Raw genomic sequence first — 22,452 nt, 5'->3', positions numbered from 1 at the left:
GCAGTGATGTGCATGGTGGCATATATATAAACTAAGTTTCTAGCTGTACATTCTATGGGGTTTCTATGCTCTCATGGTATAATGTAAAATAAGTGAATGTACGAACTTAGACAGATCATAGCTTGAACCAAAATTTCTCACTTAGGGCTCTGCTACATTGCTGCTTTTTTATAAAACAAAACAAAATTACTATTCAAGGGTTTTTGTAACTACTTCTACAAAAGAACAATAAAATGAGTAGAGATAACAATTTCCTTACCTACTCTGTGTACTCGTACTCACAAGGCAGCTTCTTGTATCTGGACTTTTGCTTTTGTTTGTCTGACTTTCTAGAAAGCTCTTCCCCCAGATATTCACATTGCTTGTTCTCTCACCTTTTTCAGAATTTGTCTACCATTATACTTATAGGTATCACCACCACATAAAACATTTATGTTACATAATAGGTGAAAACTTTTGTTTTTATCAATTTATGAATAATGATAAATTTGATGCTGACTTAACCAAGTTAGTGTTTATTATTTGTTTTTCCTAAATTCCCCCTACTCATACCAGAAATCATTTCCACTAAAATCAACTCCCAAATTTGTAAATAAACGCAATGTCTGATTGTATTATTATATAGAGTAAATGATATGCTGATTTTTATGCTCAACCTTTACTGGTTAAAGTATGTCATCAGTTGGATATGGTGTCTCATGCCTGTAATACCAGCCTGTTGGGAGCCCCAGGCATGTTGATTACTTGAGCCCAGGAGTTTGAGACTAGCCTGGTCAACAAGGTTTAACCCGTTTCTACAAAAAAATACAAAAAAAATTAGCCAAGCATGGTGGCATGGGCCTATAGTCTAGTTACTCAGGAAGCTGAGGTGGGAGGATTGCTGGAGCCTGAGAGTTTAAGCCATGATCATGCCACTGCACTGCAGCCTGAACAACATAGCAAGATCCTGTCTCTAAAAACAAAAACAAACAACACACAAAAAGTATGTCATCTTTGATCCGTATTGATTTCTTTAACAGCAACCAAAGTTTTGAGATTTCACATTTTTATGTATAACAAAATAGGTACAAATTTTAATGAAAAATACACTCTTTATAATATATTCAGAAAAATACACCGCTGTAAATCAATCACATTTTACATTTACTTTTAAGATAATAATTATATAAAAATGATAAGAAGAAGTGGTAACTTAGAGTACAACACAAACAAACACACAAAGAGACAAAATATTACAATATTAGGTAGGAAAAAACAAAACAAAAACAAAGCACAAAGCTACATTATTACTGCACAGAAAATGCAATTTAAACTTTCTCAATCTTAGTGCTTGCTAAAGGACAACCAAACAATTAAAAAGTTATTCTGAATATTATAAAATGTCAAATGCATTCCAAGTAGGCTTTGGATATTTTTAAAACTTGTAAATTGTCTGTGTCAGTCGAGGCAGTTTGATATGAACATATTTGCAATTATTATATTTATACCTACTCCGGGGACAGGTGTGAGCATAACAGTTTATGACTGGTATTATAAAATATTTCTAGTGTCGTCAGAAGTAAATTTATGGAGACTCTTATAACAGCTATTTTTATTGCTAAATTTTGAAAATTTTGAAAATAAAATATTAAAGCAAGCATTTGTGTTTTAGCTACCAGAAACAATGTTTCCTAATAGCTAGAATATTAAACTAAAAAATATTTAAAATGTACCATGCATGAGACAAGCCAGAATTTCAAAAGGATTTTCATGATTATGTTTTATTTTTTTTCCAGCTTGGCTTGTTTCTGTCATTGTATACACTACATCCGATACCTTTTGGAAACCTTATTTGTTCACAAAGTTTCTGCAGGACACACACCTTTGAAAAATTTGATAACGGTGAGGATGCTTTGTATTTTTAATAATGATTGAGACATTTTATATGTTGGAAACTTTGCAAAATATTTAATCATTGTTTCCCTCCAAAACTTAGATTTTCATGTTTAATTGTATAAGCATGTCTTAAACATTCCTTTCCTAAAATGTCATTTTTTTCATGATATATTTAATTCAAATTAAACACTAAAGAAAGATTTGTCATTACCTCATATTACAAGATAAACTAGATACTCCTAGGAATCTTTTAATTTTGGTAATACTAAGCATTGAATTCAGATTCTTTGAGTGCCACTCGAAGTGAAGAATATCATATATGAATGTTCCTACAAATATACATCTGTGTGGGATGAAAATGGTGATACTATATTCCATTATTGTGGCAGTTGTCAATATGATGCTAGTGTCTTTGCTCTTCTAGAAATTGTGAATGCAACTGTTATCAACTATCAAATAACTACCAAAACATGAGAAAAAATGTAAAATACGGACATGGAAAAGTACATTAGGCAACATGTTGAAACTCAATTTTCAATTTAAGTTAACTTTTGTTTTTCAATTTAAAATCTATTTTCAGAAAAAGGTTTGTCTGTACAAAAAAACTTCCTGGTTTTTGTCAAATATCTGCTTTGTAATATTACAACAGAAGAGCCATTCTATTGTTATCATTGCAATAAAGCAGTAAACTCTGAAATTCTGAGACCTCAGAAGTCATTTAGGCCTGCTTTTTTTTTTTTTTTATAGAAAATGGTACAATTAATCAAATCAGTTCAAGATCACCATTATAGACTACGACTCCTAAATCCGAGTCATTTCCGTTCCAGTCAATCAACATGTGTTACTATCAATTATCAAATTTATTTTATAAATGAACTAATTGTTGGAAAAATTATAGTGTATCTTATGCAACTGATAATTTATGTTTTATTTTTAGTAATTCATTTATATTTACTACTTGCTGGACAAAATAATTCTCATCAAATTTTTCTAAAATATTCTGTTAACTTGACATATATCACAAATATCCATTAATATTAGTACAAGTGGAGCAAAGAAATGCATTTTCTTAGTGATATCAAAATAGTATTTGTAAAATGCTACTATTACCATCTCCTTATGCCTTAGTTTAGTGAGGTCCAAGTTCTTGTCTCACAACCAAGGAGAATAAGACACATGGTCACCAGACAGTGGTTAGGGCAGAGTGGGATTTATTAAACAACAGAAAAGCTCTCAGCAGCTAAAGGGTACCTGAAGAGGGTTGCCAGAAATGGGGCTGAATTCTGGGTCTTTTATGTGGCAAAGACAAGGAAGTCTTCTGTGGCTTACACCCTAAGGGGAGGGTTAAATTTCCCCCTGGGGTTATTGCATCGGCACATGCCTGGGGTTGGCCATAGATACTCCATCTTGGCTATTACCCATGAGTGCCAAACGAAAACCTGCAGAGGGGGGAAGTTTAAGCCACAATGCTAATGGCACTATGAGTTCAGGATCAGGATCAATTTAGTATGCATCTTGGTTCTTGTCTGCACCTGCACGGGTGCACCTGTGCTGGAGAGTTTCTTCTGAGTAAGCATCTTGGTATAGGGGGAAGTTCTCAACCACATTTCCTCCTGCCAGCTACATAACATGGGTGGTACTGGTGTGTTCTTGTAGGCATTGTCCCTCTTGCAAGACCCTCCATCTCTATCTGCCAAATCAGCCCCTATCTACCTCCTCTCTCATTCCCCACTCTGGAGTGTTAACCCTAACTACCATTAGGAGGAACAGGGAGATAACTGCTCTGGCTTTTTCAGGCTGTGAGAGGGTGTAGTTCCAGAAAGGCAGAGGGATTCTCATAAGGTCCTAATTCTAGTCTTTGGTAAGCCCTCCAGTATGCACATTTGAAAGTGCTTGTTCCTCCATTCTCCCGTATTATCATTAGGATCCTATTTAGGATCCTTCAATGATATTGCTGTCTTTCCAACTGGTTAAGGCCTTCTCCTGTCTCTGATATTATATGAGTACGAAGCTCATATTCAAATTTCTTTACTGCTTGCAAGGCTGTCTGTTTCTCAGCAGTCATCAGAGTTTGATTTAAGAGTAGCATACCGTTCTTTTAGAACAGTTTAAATACCTGGGTTAAATTCTGGAAGGCCTCTATAAATGAGTGATGTTGGGACTTGCCCAGAGTGAACATTAGAGTCTGAGGGTAAAAGGAGTCCCAATGATCCAGGTTGCTATTAAGGGGAGTGCAGGTTGACGATGGATTGTTACACATATGGAAAGAGAGGGGAGAAAAGGCATTCCTTAGTCTGTCTTCCACTTTTAGGGTGAACTTGGAGTGGGACAGAGAGAGAAAAGGCATCTCCTTTCTCCTCTCCTCCTCCTTGTATCCTCTGGGTTCCAGCAACCTATATAGGCATCACCTGTGGATGCAAGTGTGACCTCCAACAACAGACCATGAGGGCTGGAAGGTAGGAATAGTCACTCTTACCTATGCTGCACCCTAGCTCTCCAGTGTTGACTACCTTTGGGGTCCCTCAGATCTATTTCTTCTTTTGGGCTTCAGACCCAAAGCTTCCCACTTGAAACTTGGAAAATACATTGAAGTAATTGAATTGGGGCAAGAAACATTACTGGAGGTGGGTGTCCTTAAATCTTTAAGGAGCATCCGTTGACTGATAGGTAATGGACAGAGCCAGATCATAGCATTCAAGGAAATGAAAGTGACCGACCTCCAAAACTAGTCCCTTCTTCCTGCCCAGGGGTTGTTATTCTTGGAGTAAGAATAGGTGTCTTTGAAAATGTAGGGGTTGGCTTGGCTAATTCTGTGTGCTAGTAGCCAGGGAATTAGGGCTCCCCTGGATCCACAGAAACAAATCCTTGCCTTATCAGGCACCTTGACAAAGTTTGGAATGTTAGCCTGTAACTTTATGTCCAAATCCTTTTCATACAGAGGTTTGAAAGAGAGGAGTTTGGGGCTTGGTGTGCATCCCTCAAAATAAGCCTCCTAGAATAAGAAAATTGATTTCTCGCATAGTGTACACTTCTGTGCTTACTGAGCATTGCTGACATCTCTCATGGAAAAAAAGAAGCAGCCTAAATGGAGAGGAAAATAGTCACTCAGGGAGAAATAGCCTCCTGTACAGTGCCAGTCGGTCTCCTTGACAGGAGAAAGGAAACTCTCTAAATCTTCATATATCCCTTGTTCTAAGAACAGGTAAAAGTGACGTTGTTCTGGGTTACACTTCTGATGAGTAAGCAAGCTACTCAATTTTCCCAATAATATTATCTCTCCTGCTTGCAAAAAACATACATAACATTGAATATAAAGAAGGGAGAACAACCATCATAGTCTTAAAAGAAAGAAAATGTGATAGAAAATACTGGAAATCTTTATCCAACACCATAATGGGCTGTCAGGGACTGGAACTAGTCCAAGGACCTTTGCGTAACACCAAAATGTAGCTTCAGTCAGACACCTTCAGTTGCCCCAGGACATCCTTCTAAGTCCCACACAACAGCTAGAGCTTCATGAAAGGAAACTGGATTAGAACAGAATGAACATTGCCAAAACCCATGGATGAAGAAGTTTTGACAAAGTCCTCATCAGTAAGCTTGTCCTCTGAGTCTTGTAGGAGCAACAGCCATGCTGTTCACTCTTAACTAGCTGACAGAGGTCCAGTGTTTTGTTTGGTTTCATATAATAAAGAGAACCAAGAGCTCTTGGAAATGGAAGTAAAGAAGTCTGCTCTTATTCACCCTGCCCATGATCCCGAGCAATCCCGCAAAATCTTGCTGTCTCCTTATTCCTTATTTTAGTGAAGTCCGAGTTCTTGTCCCACGACTAGGAAGAATAAGGAACATGGACACCGGAGAGTGCATAAGGCAGAGTAGCATTTATTAAGCAATAGAAATGCTCTCAGCAGCAACAGGGGACCAGAATAGGGTTGTAAGAAATGGGGCTGAGTCCTCAGTCTTTTATGTGGCAAAGGCAAGGAAGTCTTTTGTGGGGTCCACCCTAAGGGGAGGGGTAAAATTCCCCCCAGGAGTGTTGCATCTGTGCATGCCTGCATGCCTAGGGTTGGCTACAGCTACTCCATCTTGGTTATTACTCATGAGTGCCTAAGAGAAACCCATGGAGTGGGGAGGGTTAAAGCACAATGCTAATAGCATTATAATGTGGTCAGGATCATTTTAGGACACCCCCGGTCCTTGTCTGTGCCTCTGTGGGTGGATGGAAAGTCCCTTCTGAGCAAACATCTTGGTATAACAGGAACTTCTTGACCATATTTTCTCCTGCTAACTGCATAACAGGGGCAGTGCAGGCACACAGTCCACAGGTGTTGGCCCTCTCCTGAGACCCTCCCTCTCTGCCTGCCAAACTATCCCCTACCTGGCTTCTCTCTCACTATTATATTGTGCAAAGAAATATTCCATTTATTTAGCTTAGACAATTTGTACCATTTTATGTATAAATGCTGCAGTGTCTAATATAAATGTATGGGGTGGTTTCAAATTGTGACATGCATATAATGTAAATGTTTATGTCACAATTGAAATACATATTACATATTTTTCCTAACTTTTATATTGTTTTGTTTTGCTTGCAGAGTTGTGCCTTTTACTGGGGATTTACTTCTTGGATTGCCTACTACATTAATCATCCTCTGTATACACCACCATGTATGTAGGGTTTCTTCTTAACTAACCCTGTACTAAAGGACCAACCTAAAAACTCTATTCTAAATGACATACATAATATGAAGAGCAGAGCATAAAGGAATAAGTAAAAAATGAAATAATTTGTTTTAAAATTGCTTTCATATTTCTTTAAATGTTTATGTAGGCCTAAAAGACCAATTTGACCCATATATTTTTATTTATTTTGTTTCTACATGAACCACCAAAAACATTAGTAGGTTGTAAACCTCTAAAAAAACAGCTAATAAAATAAAAAAGCAACAATTAAAAAGAAAATTATTATATAATTATACAATCATATGCTAATCAGCTATCAGGTATTTTAAAAGTAAATGATAAACATTTAATTATTCTTTTAAATATAATTCAACCAAAAATAGGGGACAATTTTTCTGTTACATAATAGTTTCTGTTTATGATTTAATTTACTAAAGTATCTTGGCTCTTGACTCAGATGAACAATTTGGTTGAATGTACACTGTATGAAACCTAATTCTTTGGTTCTTAATCTTCAAGAAAAAAGGTTGCCCTCATCAAGGAATTTCATTTCTTCCTTCAATGTGGACTTTTCTCTCCTCAGTTTTTACTGTAGCACATAAGGCACAAAATGTAAAACTCAATAATTAAATGGTTTCTCATTTATTTGACAATTATTTTTGCAGGCTATTTCTGGTGTTTACAAAGTTTAAAATAAATGGAAATAGATGGTATAATCAAACTTTATTTTTAATTTTAGAAAATCACTTAAACTTCCTTAATTTCTTGGCTGAAGTTGTAATATAGAGTTACAATGTTCAGGGCCTTCACTAAAATCAACAAATCTAGTTCAGTCTGGAAAGTGAAGTCATTGATTTCAGTGATTAAAACTTCAGCTGGTCTTAATAGTAACAATTAACTCTGAATATTGAAAGTGAAAATTTCCTGTATCTTCTAATTTTTCAAATATTTTATAAGATGTACTTATTATCTTTATAACCTTAACACATAGATGTATTGCTCCAGACTATGTTAATAAGATATGCCTCTGCAAAATTCTTCATTTCCATATTGGGTACAAAATAATAATAGTAATTAATTTTGTTAATATATGTAAAACATTTATTGAAAACTGAATGTTAATAACTGTAAATTTGCTATATATTTTTAATTTAAAACATTATTTTGTGGCTTTAACATTCCCTATTGAAGGCTAGAAAAATGATGCCATGAAAAGATAATTTCACTATGCTCAAGATCTTTAAATGCATAAGATATAAGTAGGACTCAAATTCTGTGAAAATGTATTATAGCATTTTAATACTGATGACAAGTGGAAAATGAATATCTTGCCTAGGAAGTCCACACTTAACATGGTTGTAATATACATGAGCTATAGCCATTATGCTTTAGTTAAATCATGTTAAATAAAAATATGACTTCTAAAACAGTGTATGACAGAATAAGTTGCTTTTTCCTTTAACAGAGAAACTATAAATTAACTTTTGTTAAGGCTTCCTATTAGGTAAAATGCTAAGCAGTTGGCACATTTTCTCTCATTGAATCCACATGAAAATTATACTGTTTGTATCCCAACTTTACAGATGAATAGCTAAACTTCAGAAAATATAGGCAGATTTTCCAAATTTACTCAGCAAATAAGTGGAAAAGAATCTATAACGTAGCTACAGATAGCAGTAAACTGTGCAAGAGGTTAGCCAATCCACAGTCAGTCAGACACATAAATTCTGCATAGACATTATCATGGAGATCCCCTTCACAAAAATAAGCATATCACCTTTATCTTGAGTTTTGACCCAGATAGTAGAGCCTCCTATTTCTTAAAGTGTTAGTTATATGGGCTTAGGATACCTAATACACATTTTTGACAAATAACAGGACCCAGAGACTCCCTCTAATTTGTTCCATGCTTATGCCATTCATTGTTTTTTTTTTGTAAAATTTCACCCTTTTCTATATTTATGGGGCAAAAGACCTTCCCTTTCATTTCTTATTAGTTTCTAAGACTTTGATAGAATATTTTCCCTTTTCAACACTTTGATTATAATTAATAGATTTATTTTAATTTTACAAATTGATTATATATTACATCATAAAAATTCATTTCTGTACTCACAAAGTAGAAATAGCACAAACAACATTATCTTTAGATGAGATAAAATAAACCCTAAAAATATAATATAAGCACACGAAACATTTTAAAACAAAATGAGGTGATATTTAAAAGCACTTCTTCCTACATTATTTTAACAGTAAAAGATATAATAATAATTATAGAGCAACTATGACAAGGTAACAAAAAAGAAAATAGTACATATTAAAGCTATTTTCAGCAAAGCACTTATAATCTTAATAAATAATCATATTTAAGGAAGATGAAATGAAACAATTCACATAAATCAGTAATTCCTTTAATTTTTGTTTTAATATATCTTACTTTGCTGCATTAAATCCATCTGCTTAAGGTTGCAAAACAGAAAATTGATCCAATTTTTATGTTGTTCCTATTGAAAATTTTCATTAAATTATGCATGCTTACAACATAGTTTCCCTCATTTTACCCTCAAAATTAGAAAAAGAAAAGATATTGGATTTTTGGATTTTACCTGTTTAATCTTTAATCACATGTTCTTTATTTTCACTTTATATAAGATATGTCCCTTCAGCATACATAATGAAGTCTTTAATTTAGGATATTGTTTCTTACATTATGGCCATGATTATTATTTTTTCTGGTTTTCTGTTGTTTTTGTTGTCATAGTTGACACTACTGTTCTTTGTGCTCTATGCCAACCGGTCTTTTTCCAATTTCTTTCTTAATTCTCCTTGGTAACAGTGTTTGACTTTTATCACAATTATCACCACAATCTATTCTCATCAAATTTGGCCTCATAAAGTTAATAGCATCTTACATTAATACATAAAAGCTAACTTAATTGAAAAACATGTTGTATGCATATTTCCAACACATATTCTACTAGAAAATTTATTTTCCAACTTCTTGAATAATATTTAAATACAAATAAATGAAATACGTTATCAAAATTGTAAAACTGCCCAATGGCAGGAATATTTTAATATCCCCATATCAGAATGTATAGGTTCAAAAATCGTAACATATAAATGTCTACTCTCAACATAATCAAAGAATAATGGCCTATTAGGTTATTTTTACCTATCTGAATGTGAAACATTATATAAATTATAAAATATTATTAAATAATAAGTGTTATAATGACTATTGTAAAGAGAAAGTTTATTTCTTTTTACACTACCTATAACTTTTTTTGGAAATCAATATGAAAAATATTAGACTCTTCACTTGATACTTTTTATTATCACATCATTTTTCATTTTCATTTAAAAATAAGAATAAGGCGTATGTTTACTGTCCTCTGACTAATGTGCTCTGAACTCTCTCTTCTTTATATTAATGCCTATCCATTTTTATAAATCAAAGCTTAATTGTGTACTTAGAAGAATCCTCCGTGATCTCCCATATTACAAAATATCCTTTTTGGTTATTTTATTAAATACTACATAGGTCTGTATAGCAGCACTTATCGATCTTGCAAACTTCCATTTGTTATCATGTGATTAGTACTTTTCCAGGTCAGAATATAAGTTCAATTAAGATTGCCTTCATCTTTTCCTGTAGTTTATCACAAGCACACAGTTCAGTGCCGGTCATGCGAATTCTTGATAACTATAGTTGAATGAGTAAAATTACATTGAATAGTAGGTATAAATAAAATAATTATGGCTGATGCAGATGCATATCAACCAATTGTGATTTGTCAAGAGCAGAATGTTTAATTATATGGCAAAAGTGGTGTAACATTATGTTAAGAGAAAAGTTATACAATTGTTATATCAAATATTATAAAAATATACAACATATATGAATATGTCAAGGGGGAAAATTGTAATATTCACTGACTTTCTATGGTTGATGAGATTTTTGTCCATTTTATTTGCCCTTACCACTTTTCTCTATTTCTCAAATATTCTCTGTTAATATATTTTATTTTACTATTAGATATACAAACTTCACAAAAACAAAACTTCCAATTCATGTACATGTGGTTTGTATACATATTCTATGAATATTTATCTATGAAAAATACTTATATAACCTTTAACCAAAATGTACTTTTAAATTTCTACCCCAGAAAAACAGAATTTAGTAAAAGATTTATACATAAAGATGTTCAAAGCAGTATTATTTATCACACATAAAATTAAAGTGAACTTTTCAGTCATTCTATAATTAATGTTTTAAGAGCTAGCCGTGTCATGCATTATTATGAAGATTCAATTACAGTTATGACAATGAGTGTTTAGTAATGTTGAAAAACCTTTAAACATATTGTTAGGTGAAAAATGCACGTTTTAAAATGAGGGATAATATTTTTATATGTAGATGTAAATGTGTTTACATAAATACAATTTACATGCTCACATACACAAAACAAGAAGATAGGAATGAAACTTAATAAACATGATGATAAGTTTATCAAATATTCTATTTTTATTATTATTGAATATTCCAACGTTTCCACCATGAACAACCCTGCCTTTAGAACATTGCTTTGAATGGTGCTTTCTACATTACTCTTTATCTGCCCTTTGGAACTTAACCTATATTTTTCTTTATTTTAAGGTAAGACAAGTAATACATCATGTATTTTGTATAATAAAAATATAAAATACTTATAATTCTATCTGTTACCAATATATAAAACAAATGACTGTAATCAGCATTTTTCTTTTTATTGTTAAACATTAAAAACGAGAGTTATTTTGTGTGCCATTATATGCTTAGCCATACTTAAGTGTGCTTTTTAAATGGGACAAATACTAAATCTGCCTTCAAGGTGTTTAATAATACAAATTAGTAATATATTCCATTTGTAATTTAAATATCATTATGATACTAAAAAAAAAAAGTACATGTGGAAAAAAACGTCAACGCTTTAGATTGCAAAAGTATCATCCCAAAAGGTGAATTACATACTAGACAGTTCTACTGATTATAGAATAATTATACGCAATAAATACTGACTGAATTATGTCTATATGTTTGACAATCCAAACTATGAGTATCTGCATGACATATTCTTTTTCTATTCTCCAGCATTTGGAAACAGGCAAATCACAGTATCTGCTATCAATTTTCTGGTATGTATCACATATATATTTTGCTATTCATGCTCTAATTTTGTTATTATTAAGAAGAAAAACAGACTGTATCTGAGGATTTGCCATGTAGAAAATACGATATATATTTATATAATATACGTAATGATATAAAATGAAGTAAATAAAATAACTTTCTATAATCAAGTATTTAACTCTCTAAATTTTATAATCAAAATGTTGTAGTCATCTGTAACATTTGATTATTATTTGAAATATAATAAATATTTGAAAAATATATATTCAGTGATCCTACTGTATGCACATTTACCAACCTATAAAGAGCAAAAATTGTTTGCAAATCCTACAGATCAACACCTCAAAAACACTTTGGCATAATTGTTAATTTAACTAATTCAAGATGAACACAGAGTTTGCCTTTTTAATAAAACCTGGCCCTTTCTAAACTGTTCTCATTCAATTTCTTTAGATTGTTCTATGTAAATAAACATGTATATAGATAAAATTGTGTGAAAATCAATCTGGGTACCCAAGACTCTTGATTATTTCTAAAATGCATTAATTATTTCATCTGACACTTTTTTTTAAATGCTTATATGCTCTATAACTCCTTGCTTTCATTCTGTGTTCATGTTCTCCTTTCATCCCTGTCATTGATAAATTAGTGAACTCCTATAATTCATCTCCGAATTCATATTTCTTGCAAAGTTTGTGTTCAACAACTTATTTCTAACCATTTTATACAGGTCATAAATCACCCACCACACGTTGTAAGGAGTTCTCACATGACCCTCTCTTGCTTTCTCTCTCTCTACGTATCTTTAGTTAATAGTTTAAGTAAGTATGTACTCCAGTGTGTTGGCTTTGAAAAGGACAGATCTTGTTTTTGTCTTTTCAGCATATAGTTTGGCATAGCAGGAACTCATTATTTGTTTGAATAAATGGCACAGAATATTTATGTATTTGGAATTTCTTCAACAATATGTTGAAAATATATCACAGCCTTGTAATTTTCCAATAGTGCATACTGTTCAAGGAGAGGAATTCTGTGGTTCAAGTGTTGTTACAGCGTTATGCAATGTTGTATACAGTGTACTACAACCCCTCTTGTATTAAGACTAATGTTCTGATATTAACTACTCAGTAAATCTGACGGAAGAGAAGAATAAATTTATGGATAAAAAAATAATAACTGCCTATTTGTTGTTAATTTTAGTATGTTTTAGATTAATATCTGATTATTCCTCTGCTTTTTATCCTTATGATGTTGTCCACTTTTTCAAAAACAATGTGGGTTATAATTTTTTCTGTGTAATTAAGACAACTCCCTTTTCATATAATATTATTGATTTCTTCCCTTTTCTCCAATATAATATGGCTATGTATGTATTTATTCCCTCTTCTCAAATGTGAATGACTATACTATAAAATAAAACTTTTAATGAAAGTCATATCTTTTATTAAAAAGTTATGTTATACACGTTATAATATTTTTCTTAAAATATTGAGACATAATTAGACATAAGCAAAATTCTAATAGCTTGCAATTATACTTTTTTTTTCCCAGAGACTCAAAATTTCTGCCTTCTTATTAAGCTACTGCTTTTTCCTCTTCACATAGCACTTTATTAATCAAGTATATTTCATACAGCCTCAGGCAAAAATTAATAAAGCCCAAGATGCTAAATTAAACAAACACTGATAGATGGTGTAATAGACTATGTCCAATAGAAATGAAATAGGTAAATGTGATACTTTAATTCCACATTTAAGCACGTAACAAGCATTGTCTATTTCAATAACAGATTTAACAATTTGATAAACTTTAAATTTCTATAATCTTTAGATTTAAATATTTTTTTAAATGGAAAGTAATATAATTAAAACCTGTGCTTTAATTATAGATAGTATAATATTAAGTATAGGTGAAAACTTCACTTAAAAATGAAAATATTGAATGTAGTTACATTCCATAGAAAAGCAAAATTTAGAAATAAGATAGAATGGCCACTGTGACTTTTTGACACACATGAGTTGTCATGAGAAATCAAGAATACTTGTTAGTCCTGAAATTTCTTAGTAGTGTTTACTGTTAAGACATATTTAACTTTCACAAATAATATATGATATTAAGATATTAGTGTTAGGAAACTGAATCTAATATAAGACATATTAGATTCATATTAAGCAAAATATATTGTAAGGAAAACAAAATAATTTACAATGTGTACATAATATGTTGTAAAATCAGGCTCCTATTTTGTGGAAAATTCTTCGATTTTGGTGAGGTTTTTTTCTCTCTCTATTATATTCAAAGAAATAGTCTATCACTTCTCCCTTGGTTTAAATTATTTCTAACTTTCAACACAAGTTTGATTCCTCAGATACGTCCAGGTATGACAAATCTACAGGAAAAATTAAGGAGAATCAAATACAGGCAAATTTATGAAGGCATCAGAATAACTTTTCACACAAATTTTAGATGCAATCTTGTTTGTCTGATGTAAATATTGTGAATACATTTTATAATTTGATCTCTTTATATTTCCATGACTCTGCCTCATCCTCTGAGCCCAATTACACCCAAAAGCCAACAAACAAAAATAACAACATCACATTTGCAAAACAAAATGTACTTTATATTAAAAACCTGCCTTTTTTCTTTATCTTCTTGTCCCCTTAACTTTATGTTTACTCTCCAGAAGCTGTTAAAGTTTGTCAATTCTTTGCAGAATGAGGATTTTACCAAAAACGAACTCTTTTTCTTCCCTTTCTTAATGTCTTCAAAATGAAGGAAGTGGGAGGAATTGATAATAAAATATAAGACATGGCTTACAAAGTAATTAAAATAACTCTTTTCCCTGGTTTTGCCTCTGTGTCTTCAGTGTTCTCATTAGTTATTCAGTCACTTACGTGTTTTAAAATTATTCCTAAAATGCAAATAATCTTGGAGAAGAAAAAAAATATGCTTTTATCAAGTAGGTACACCTCTTTTTGTAATATTTAGCTGAAAAGAACCTCGGGTACAGAACTGGTCATTGATTAGTGGAGAGGATGCTGAGAACAACTTATCATAGCTTTTAAAACAGGAGAGCAAGCCTTTACTATATAAACCACACAAAGGCCAAGAAACTGCTCATGAAATTTGGTGTTTATGGATAAGATACATGAAAAAAAAAGGGTGCCAAAGTTCAGTGCTTTCATTCTCAGCAGTCTACTGAGATTTGGTTGTGACACATTTTCTGATCACTTACCTACCATTGATAGGTACCAATAAAAGGATTTATACTTACTGACTGAAAACAAAGTCTAGTACTCTGTGTGTTTTCATCATTTGCCATTTTGCTCTCATCTCAAATTTCCTGAAGCATCTGATATAAAGAATAACATGCATAGAAACCAACTTTTATACTTAAATTTTTGGGGATCATTACTTATTAAAGATTGATTTTGCAGACTAGTTGACTAAAGACATAAAATTAATGGCAATATTGTGCTTCACTCATTTCATTATAACTTATAATAATTGTCTGTTTTGAACTACGACTAATTTACTCCAAATTGTAGAAATATAAGAGTAATGATTTAAATAAAAATCAGCAGTGATTATAAAACTATAAAGATTTCACTTGTTAGAATATGTGATATTGAATCTAATGTAAAAAGAACTGTGAAAAAATCATGTATGTTTTTAATCATCATTTACTGCAGAGTTAGTATATGTAAACTAACTTTCTTTCTGAAGAGATTTATTTTATGGTGCTATTTTTATGCTATATTTTCATATTTTTGTGTTATACAGTATTGCATGAGAGCTCTATAAATTAAAAAATAATTCTGGTGTTCCCAAAGTTGTGATAATGAAATGGAGCATCATAGTAGAGATGAAATAATTTTAAGCCTTAAGTAAATTCCAAAATCAAATGATTTGAATTATTTTTATTGATTGATAATAGCATTTCCTATAGCAAAGTTTATGCATAAAATAATTGTTTCAGGCAACAAATAAATTCATAAAATACATTAAAATATTTAGATATATAATTTCACATTATGCAAGAATATAAATGCAACATCTGAACTTTTATTTAGAGTCTTACCATTGTTTACTTTGAAAGGTGAAAATATATTGGTTAGTATATATATTTTCAGTTAAACCCAAAATTAACACTAAATGTATTTATTTTAAAGCACAATACATGTTATCATTATGTCTGTATAAAAAATAGAAATGTGTATGAGTGAGCTTCATAATAGACATAATAGAGGTGCAGAAAGTGCAAATTGAAAAAGTTCTGTAAATTTATGAACTTAGTAATAAAAATTATCATAAGAAAAAATATTTATGAATGCTGAAGCATTGTGATACTGGCTTACATTGTCAAAAGCAGTTAAGTCTATGTGGATATGCATGATCTATTAAAGTAGAAATTGAATTGTCCAAGATCAAAATAGTTAATAAATTTCCTACGTGAAACTTTGTAATAATATATTTAGCTACAATTGTCCTTATTTTTGAAGTATTTATTCAGGTATAACAAATAAAACATAAGATATAGTTATTATTATTATTATTACTATTATTATTGCTATAGATAAAGTAATAATGACTGAAACTCTAAACAAACTGAGCGTATGTTATTATCACATTTCTTTCTACATTGGTTCATACTACAGAGATTTACAGTTCTAGTTTTAGAAGACATGTAAGTGTGCTTTCTTGAAGATTCATCAGACACTTTTTTTTTTTTGTCCATGAAAGCAAGTGTTTATTAGAGAAACACCTTTGTAAGCAAACCATGAGTATATTATTACAACATATTTCTTCATTGGTATCTATTAGGACATATTCGCATGTCTAGCTATAACAGGCAAATATAAGTATGCTTTGCTAAAGATGCATCATAAGCTATTTTCTTTCAGTGAATAAATGTTTGGCAAAGGAAAAAGATGAAAAGTATTAGTGTTAGGAACATTATAGCAATGTCTACATTTCAATTAAATTAATACAATGACTATTTATTACTTATTGCTCCAATGATAAAATTATAAGATATTGCACCTGTCGGCCGGGCACCTACAGACTCATGCCTGTAATCCCAGCTCTTTGGTAGGCTGAAGCGGGTGGATGATTTGAGGTCAGGAGTTTTAGATCAGTCTGCCCAACATGGTGAAACTCCATCTCTGCTAAAAGTACAAAAATTAGTTGGGCGTGGTGGCATGCACTTTTAATCCCAGTTACTCGAGAGGCTGAAGCAGGAAAATTGCTTGAGCCTGGGAAGCAGAGGTTGTAGTGAGCCAAGATCATGCCACTGCACTCTAGCCTGAGTATCCCTATAGCAATATTCTGTCTCAAAAAATATGTGTGTGTATATATATATATATATATATACACACACACTTTTATATGTATTGATATTGTATTATTATTAATTTTAGGTAGGTGCTATATATATATATATATATATATATATATATATATATATATAGCTTAGGGGGTCAAATCCACATTCGTAGGGGCTAGTTTTTTCTGCGTAGGAGTTGAGCTGGGGTAACCAGAATATGATAATTATCAGTAGCGAGGTTAATAGGGTGTTGATTGTTAAGGCTAGCACTAGGTTAATTACTCTTTTTTGAATGTTGTCAAAACTGATTGATTGGAAGTCAATTGTACTTGTTATACTAAAAGAGTAGGATCCTCATCAATAGATAGAAATGTAGAGGAGTAGTCAGATAACATCTACGAAGTGTCAGTACCAAGCGGCAGCTTCAAAGCCGAAGTGATGGTTCCATGTGAAGTGGTATAGTAGTTGGCGGATGAGGCAAATAAAGAGAAATGTGGATCCAATAATAACGTGGAGTCCGTGGAAGCCTGTGGTAATGAAGAATGTTGAACCGTAGATGCCATCGGAGATGGTGAAGGGTGCTTCAAAGTATTCCGAGGCTTGTAGTAGGGTGAAATAGGTACCTAGTAGGATTGTGATGAGTAGGGCTTGGATTGTTTGTTTTCGGTCATTATTTATGAGGCTGTGATGAGCTCAGGTGATTGTAACCCCAGATGCAAGTAATACAGAAGTGTTTAGGAGGGGGGGCGTCTTCACTGGAGCGGGGATGCTTGCATGTGTAATCCTGCTAAGAGCTAATAGAAAGGCCAGGACCAAGCCTATTTGTTTATGGGGTGTGCAAACCCATCTAGGCATTTTCAGTGTCTTGCTTTGGGTGGGTTTAAGCTACATAAACAGGGGTGTTAATGTAATTGTGAGGTAGCTATACTTGAGCTGTATCCGGCATCTGGTTCTTACCTCAGGGCCATAACAACCAACATCGCCCACACGTTCCCCTTAAATAAGACATCTCGATGGATCACGGGTCTATCACCCTATTAACCAGTCACGGGAGATTTCCATGCATTTGGTGTCTTTTATCTCTGGTCTGCACGCAACCCCATTGCAGAATGCTGACTCCCACCACATCCCGTCCTGTATGCGCCTGTCTTTGATTCCTAGTACATGCAGTTGTTGATCGCACCTACGTTCAATATCCTAGCTCCACGCAAACCTTAGCAAGGTGTTATTTAATCCATGCTTGTAGGACATACCAATAATCATCTTAGCCAAATACCACTCCTACCACGCCAATAAACCACAACCATACCTCGTCAAACCCCCCCACCCCCATCTCCGACCTTCATCCAAAACCCACTCTTGCCAAACCCCAAAAACAAAAGTCTTAATATATCCGATCAGAGCTTGCGTTTTTATCTTTTAGGTGTGCACAACTCCAACTGCCATTCTCTCAACTAACAAGCATTTACTTCACTAAACACCCTTTACACCAACCCACAATAGACCCCTCTCACACAACCCGAAAGAAGCTACCTCACAATTACATTAACACCCCTGTTTATGTAGCTTAAACCCACCCAAAGCAAGACACTGAAAATGCCTAGATGGGTTTGCACACCCCATAAACAAATAGGCTTGGTCCTGGCCTTTCTATTAGCTCTTAGCAGGATTACACATGCAAGCATCCCCGCTCCAGTGAAGACGCCCTATAAATCATCATGACCAAGAGGAGCAAGCATCAAGCACGCACACGCAGCTCAAAACGCTTTGCCTAGCCACACCCCCACGGGAGACAGCAGCTCATGCATCAAATAGTAAATACAGGGTTCCGATGTCTTTATGGTTTGTTGAAAAGAGTCAACGATCGATAAGCATAAGTGGTAAAATGGCTGAGTAAGTATTAGGCTGTAAACCTAAAGATGGGGGTCTAGTCCTCCTTTTACCAGCCCCGAGGTGATTTTCATGTTGAATTGCAAGTTCAAAGGAGCAGTCTAAGAGTTTCTGCCGGGGCTTCTCCCGCCTTTTTTTCCTGCGGCCGGAGAAGTGGGTCAAAGCCAGTCGGTTAGGGTGTTTAGCTGTTAACTAAGTTTTTGTGGGTTCGAATCCCATTGATCTAGTAAGGGCTTAGCTTAATTAAAGTGGTTGATTTGCGTTCAATTGATGCAGAGTAGGTGTTTGCAGTCCTTGTGTGTTTCAGAAATTAAATGTTTCTACTTACTAAGGGCTTTGAAGGCTCTTGGTCTTGTTTAACCTAAATTTCTAGTGAAAGGTTAAGAGTAGAGGGGAGATTGGTAGTAGAAGAGTAGAGGTGATGATGAGCGGGGGGATAAGGGGTGTGGGTTTTGTGTTTTCGAGTTGTCATGTTATTTTTGTGTTGTTGGATGTGGGGAATAGTGTTAGGGAGGTGGTGTAGATTAGGCGTATGTAAAAGTATAGGTTAAGTAGGGTTATGATAGTTATAATAGAGGGGATGAGGAAGTTGTTGTTTATTGTGAGTTCTTGGATGATAATTCATTTGGGTAGGAAACCGGTTAGAGGGGGTAGACCTCCTAGGGATATGAGAATGGGTGCTATTAGTGGTGCTAGGTGGGTTGATTTGTTTCAGGTGCGGGATAGTATGAGGGTTGTGGTGCTTGAGCTTAAGTTAAGGGTCAGGAATATAGTAGTTGTTAGGATAATGTAAATAGTTAAGTAAAAGATTGTAGTTATCGGGTTGTATACTAGTGTTATCATTATTCAACCTATGTGTGTGATTGAGGAGTACCCTAGGATTTTGCGTAATTGTGTTTGGTTTAGACCAAACATATAAAAGACATATAAAAGTGAGAACGGTTACATTAAAAGATAAAACGGATCATGTTCATTCCTATGAAAATATTGTGAGATTGCAGTATAAGGATTATTTATTTTTATTGTGGAAACCAAAAGGATTTTACTAACACTAAATGACAGAGCCTGACTAATTGATGGCTACCGATTCTATATTAGGACATGTGGGTTTTGTTCTATTGATACATCATTTTCATTTATTTAAGGAAGAGAATGATCAATTTGATGAGGCCTGTAAAAAATTAACAATATTTAAATATTGTAAAAGTGGATCATTGCAAGTTGTCCTCCCTCGACCCCTTGCTTTAGTGGTTGGTAATTTGTATCATTCCGCAATGACAGCGGGTTACTGACCAAAACACAATGCCTAACAGTAAAAGACGAACAACTTTATTGCTGAAATCCCACATATTATAATTCAACTGTGTCTTTCAACCTGAGAGAGTGAGATTTAACAGGGTGTACTTTTAGAAAAAAATCATAGGCACAGTATGCTCCATAATACATCACTTCTAGTAATATACATCAACAAAAGTCCTTTGTAGGTTATTAATTTGATACTGTCCTACACTGAACATTGTTAAAAATTTAGAAGTACTGATTAAAAATAAAATTAAAAGGTCAGAAGAATGAGAGTATAGAGGGTCCTGAAAAAGTAAGCTATTTTATTTACTTTCTTGATCAAAGTATTTATTTAAGCAAAAGATTATTTTTGTATGTAGATACTGATTCTTCAATATTATACTGGTTGACAATGTTATGTTTTATATTTATCCTTATAATGATAACTCTAGAAAATAGAATGGATTATTCATTCATTAACATTCTGCTATTATTCAAATGAATGCTAGTTTGAAGCAACAAGTATTCAAATTACTCAATAAAGATTATATAAGTACAAATAAATATTTTCAAATTTGCTTTAATACACACCTGTGCCCAAAAATGTAAAGTTAATTTAAAATTTTATTATGTATAATCCTAAAGTTCATTATTACTTAAAACACTAGCACCTGGTGGATTTTTTTATTAATTATGGGGAAAAAGCACATTACATAATATTTAGCATCTTAACCATTTTAGTGTACACCTTATTAGTGTTAAATATACTCACATTGTAGAGCAAGATTTATTAAATAAATCTAGGCTATCTTGTTCTTGACAACAGAAGCAGTTCTGGCAATGTCCCTGGGTTGCTTATAATTCTGTGAGTGTGTTTAGGAAATGTAAACCTTTTTATTTGATAGGTTAAATTTTTTGACTAAAAGTACAATTATTGAAAATTTTTAATTGTAAATTATTAAGCCATTTAATATTCTTAATTTGTTACACTATTATAGTGTAGGAAAATGATGCTGCTTCTTACATGTAGTGTTCAAGTACTATTTCTTTCTAAATTTATCTGGGCAATGTTTTCTTAGTATTTTTATTATGTTATTATGTGTTTATTGTCTAGAATATCTTGATCATCTGTATCACTTAAGGCCACACATAGGTAATATGTAGCATCTCATGTTTTATTATGTAAGATAATTTTAACTTTAATAATGTAAAATCAAACTTCTTCATATCATCTGCCCCAAACTTTGTTTATTAAATTTCTTTTTAAACTTATTGTCTGCCAAATGAAGATATATTTAGATAAACATCAATCCAGGAGAAATAAATGTCATGCTGAGAAATAGTCCAGTGTTTCAATTTAATTGCTGTGCAATTATAATCAGTAATAGAATAATACATAGAGTTTTACAGCACTGACTGAGCTTCTTGATCTTACTCAACCCTTACCTAAAAGGAAATTATATCATCAGTTTTATCTAATTCAGTTAACATTGCAAACTGTGTTAGATTCACCCAAAGGTGTAAAAACCAGTACTGGAAATTACTAGTTATTGTTGCTCTTTAAAATCCTTAAGAAGTTGCTAAATTGATATTTAAGAATCTCTAAGCATAGAGATAAAGTTGTTTTTTTCTCCCCACTCTTACCATGGAAGCATTTCATAAGCAGATAGCAAGTTAAATAAACTGGCTTCTTTACCACCTTTTTTTCTACTTTTTCTCTCATATTTTTTTTTTTTAGTATGTAATTATATTTTCTTCTAGGTGCAGATTCACCTAATGATAAATTTGGTGTTATTGTAAATCTACCCAGTCTCTAACTAAAACCTACATGCTATATTTTCATGGCTCATTATTTGGTTAAACAATTGACACTTCAATATTTAGCTTTGTTATGATAAATAAGCAGGAAGAAGAAAATATTTTGATGTTTGAATGAGTATAAAAATATTAATAATCTCAAAAAATATGTTTCATCAGAAGAATTTTAATTTTGAAAACATTTTTTCACAAATTTTGGTAACTTAACTTGCTTTTTAATGAACATTATATAATAGTTTCTATTTTTGTATTTGGCACTGTGAGTGATGGAAAATAAATATGACAAGCTGTCTAAGTTGAAAGATGTACAAAAGATACAAAGATTAAACAGAAATGTAACAAACCATTAGTTTAGTAATCATGGATTTTGTAGTGCTAACGATTTGTGAGAATGAAGTCT

The 22,452-nt window shown here is 32.7% G+C and overlaps 1 protein-coding gene across 2 annotated transcripts in view; it reads left to right on the top strand.

The window, feature by feature from the left end:
• Positions 1–22,452, top strand: part of LOC105463592 (trans-2,3-enoyl-CoA reductase like) — a 124,279-nt gene that overhangs the window by 88,894 nt on the left and 12,933 nt on the right. For both annotated transcript variants that reach the window (XM_011710791.3, XM_011710792.3), the window contains exons 6-8: positions 1,776–1,881; positions 6,471–6,543; positions 11,696–11,739. In XM_011710791.3, the coding sequence (XP_011709093.2) occupies positions 1,776–1,881; positions 6,471–6,543; positions 11,696–11,739 (223 nt within the window). The remainder of the gene's footprint in view (positions 1–1,775; positions 1,882–6,470; positions 6,544–11,695; positions 11,740–22,452) is intronic.

Source organism: Macaca nemestrina, chromosome 3 (assembly GCF_043159975.1).
Source record: "Macaca nemestrina isolate mMacNem1 chromosome 3, mMacNem.hap1, whole genome shotgun sequence".
NCBI classification, from domain to species: domain Eukaryota; kingdom Metazoa; phylum Chordata; class Mammalia; order Primates; family Cercopithecidae; genus Macaca; species Macaca nemestrina.
The sequence above is the reverse complement of the archived record's forward strand: the minus strand, read 5'-3'. Positions and strand labels throughout refer to the sequence as shown.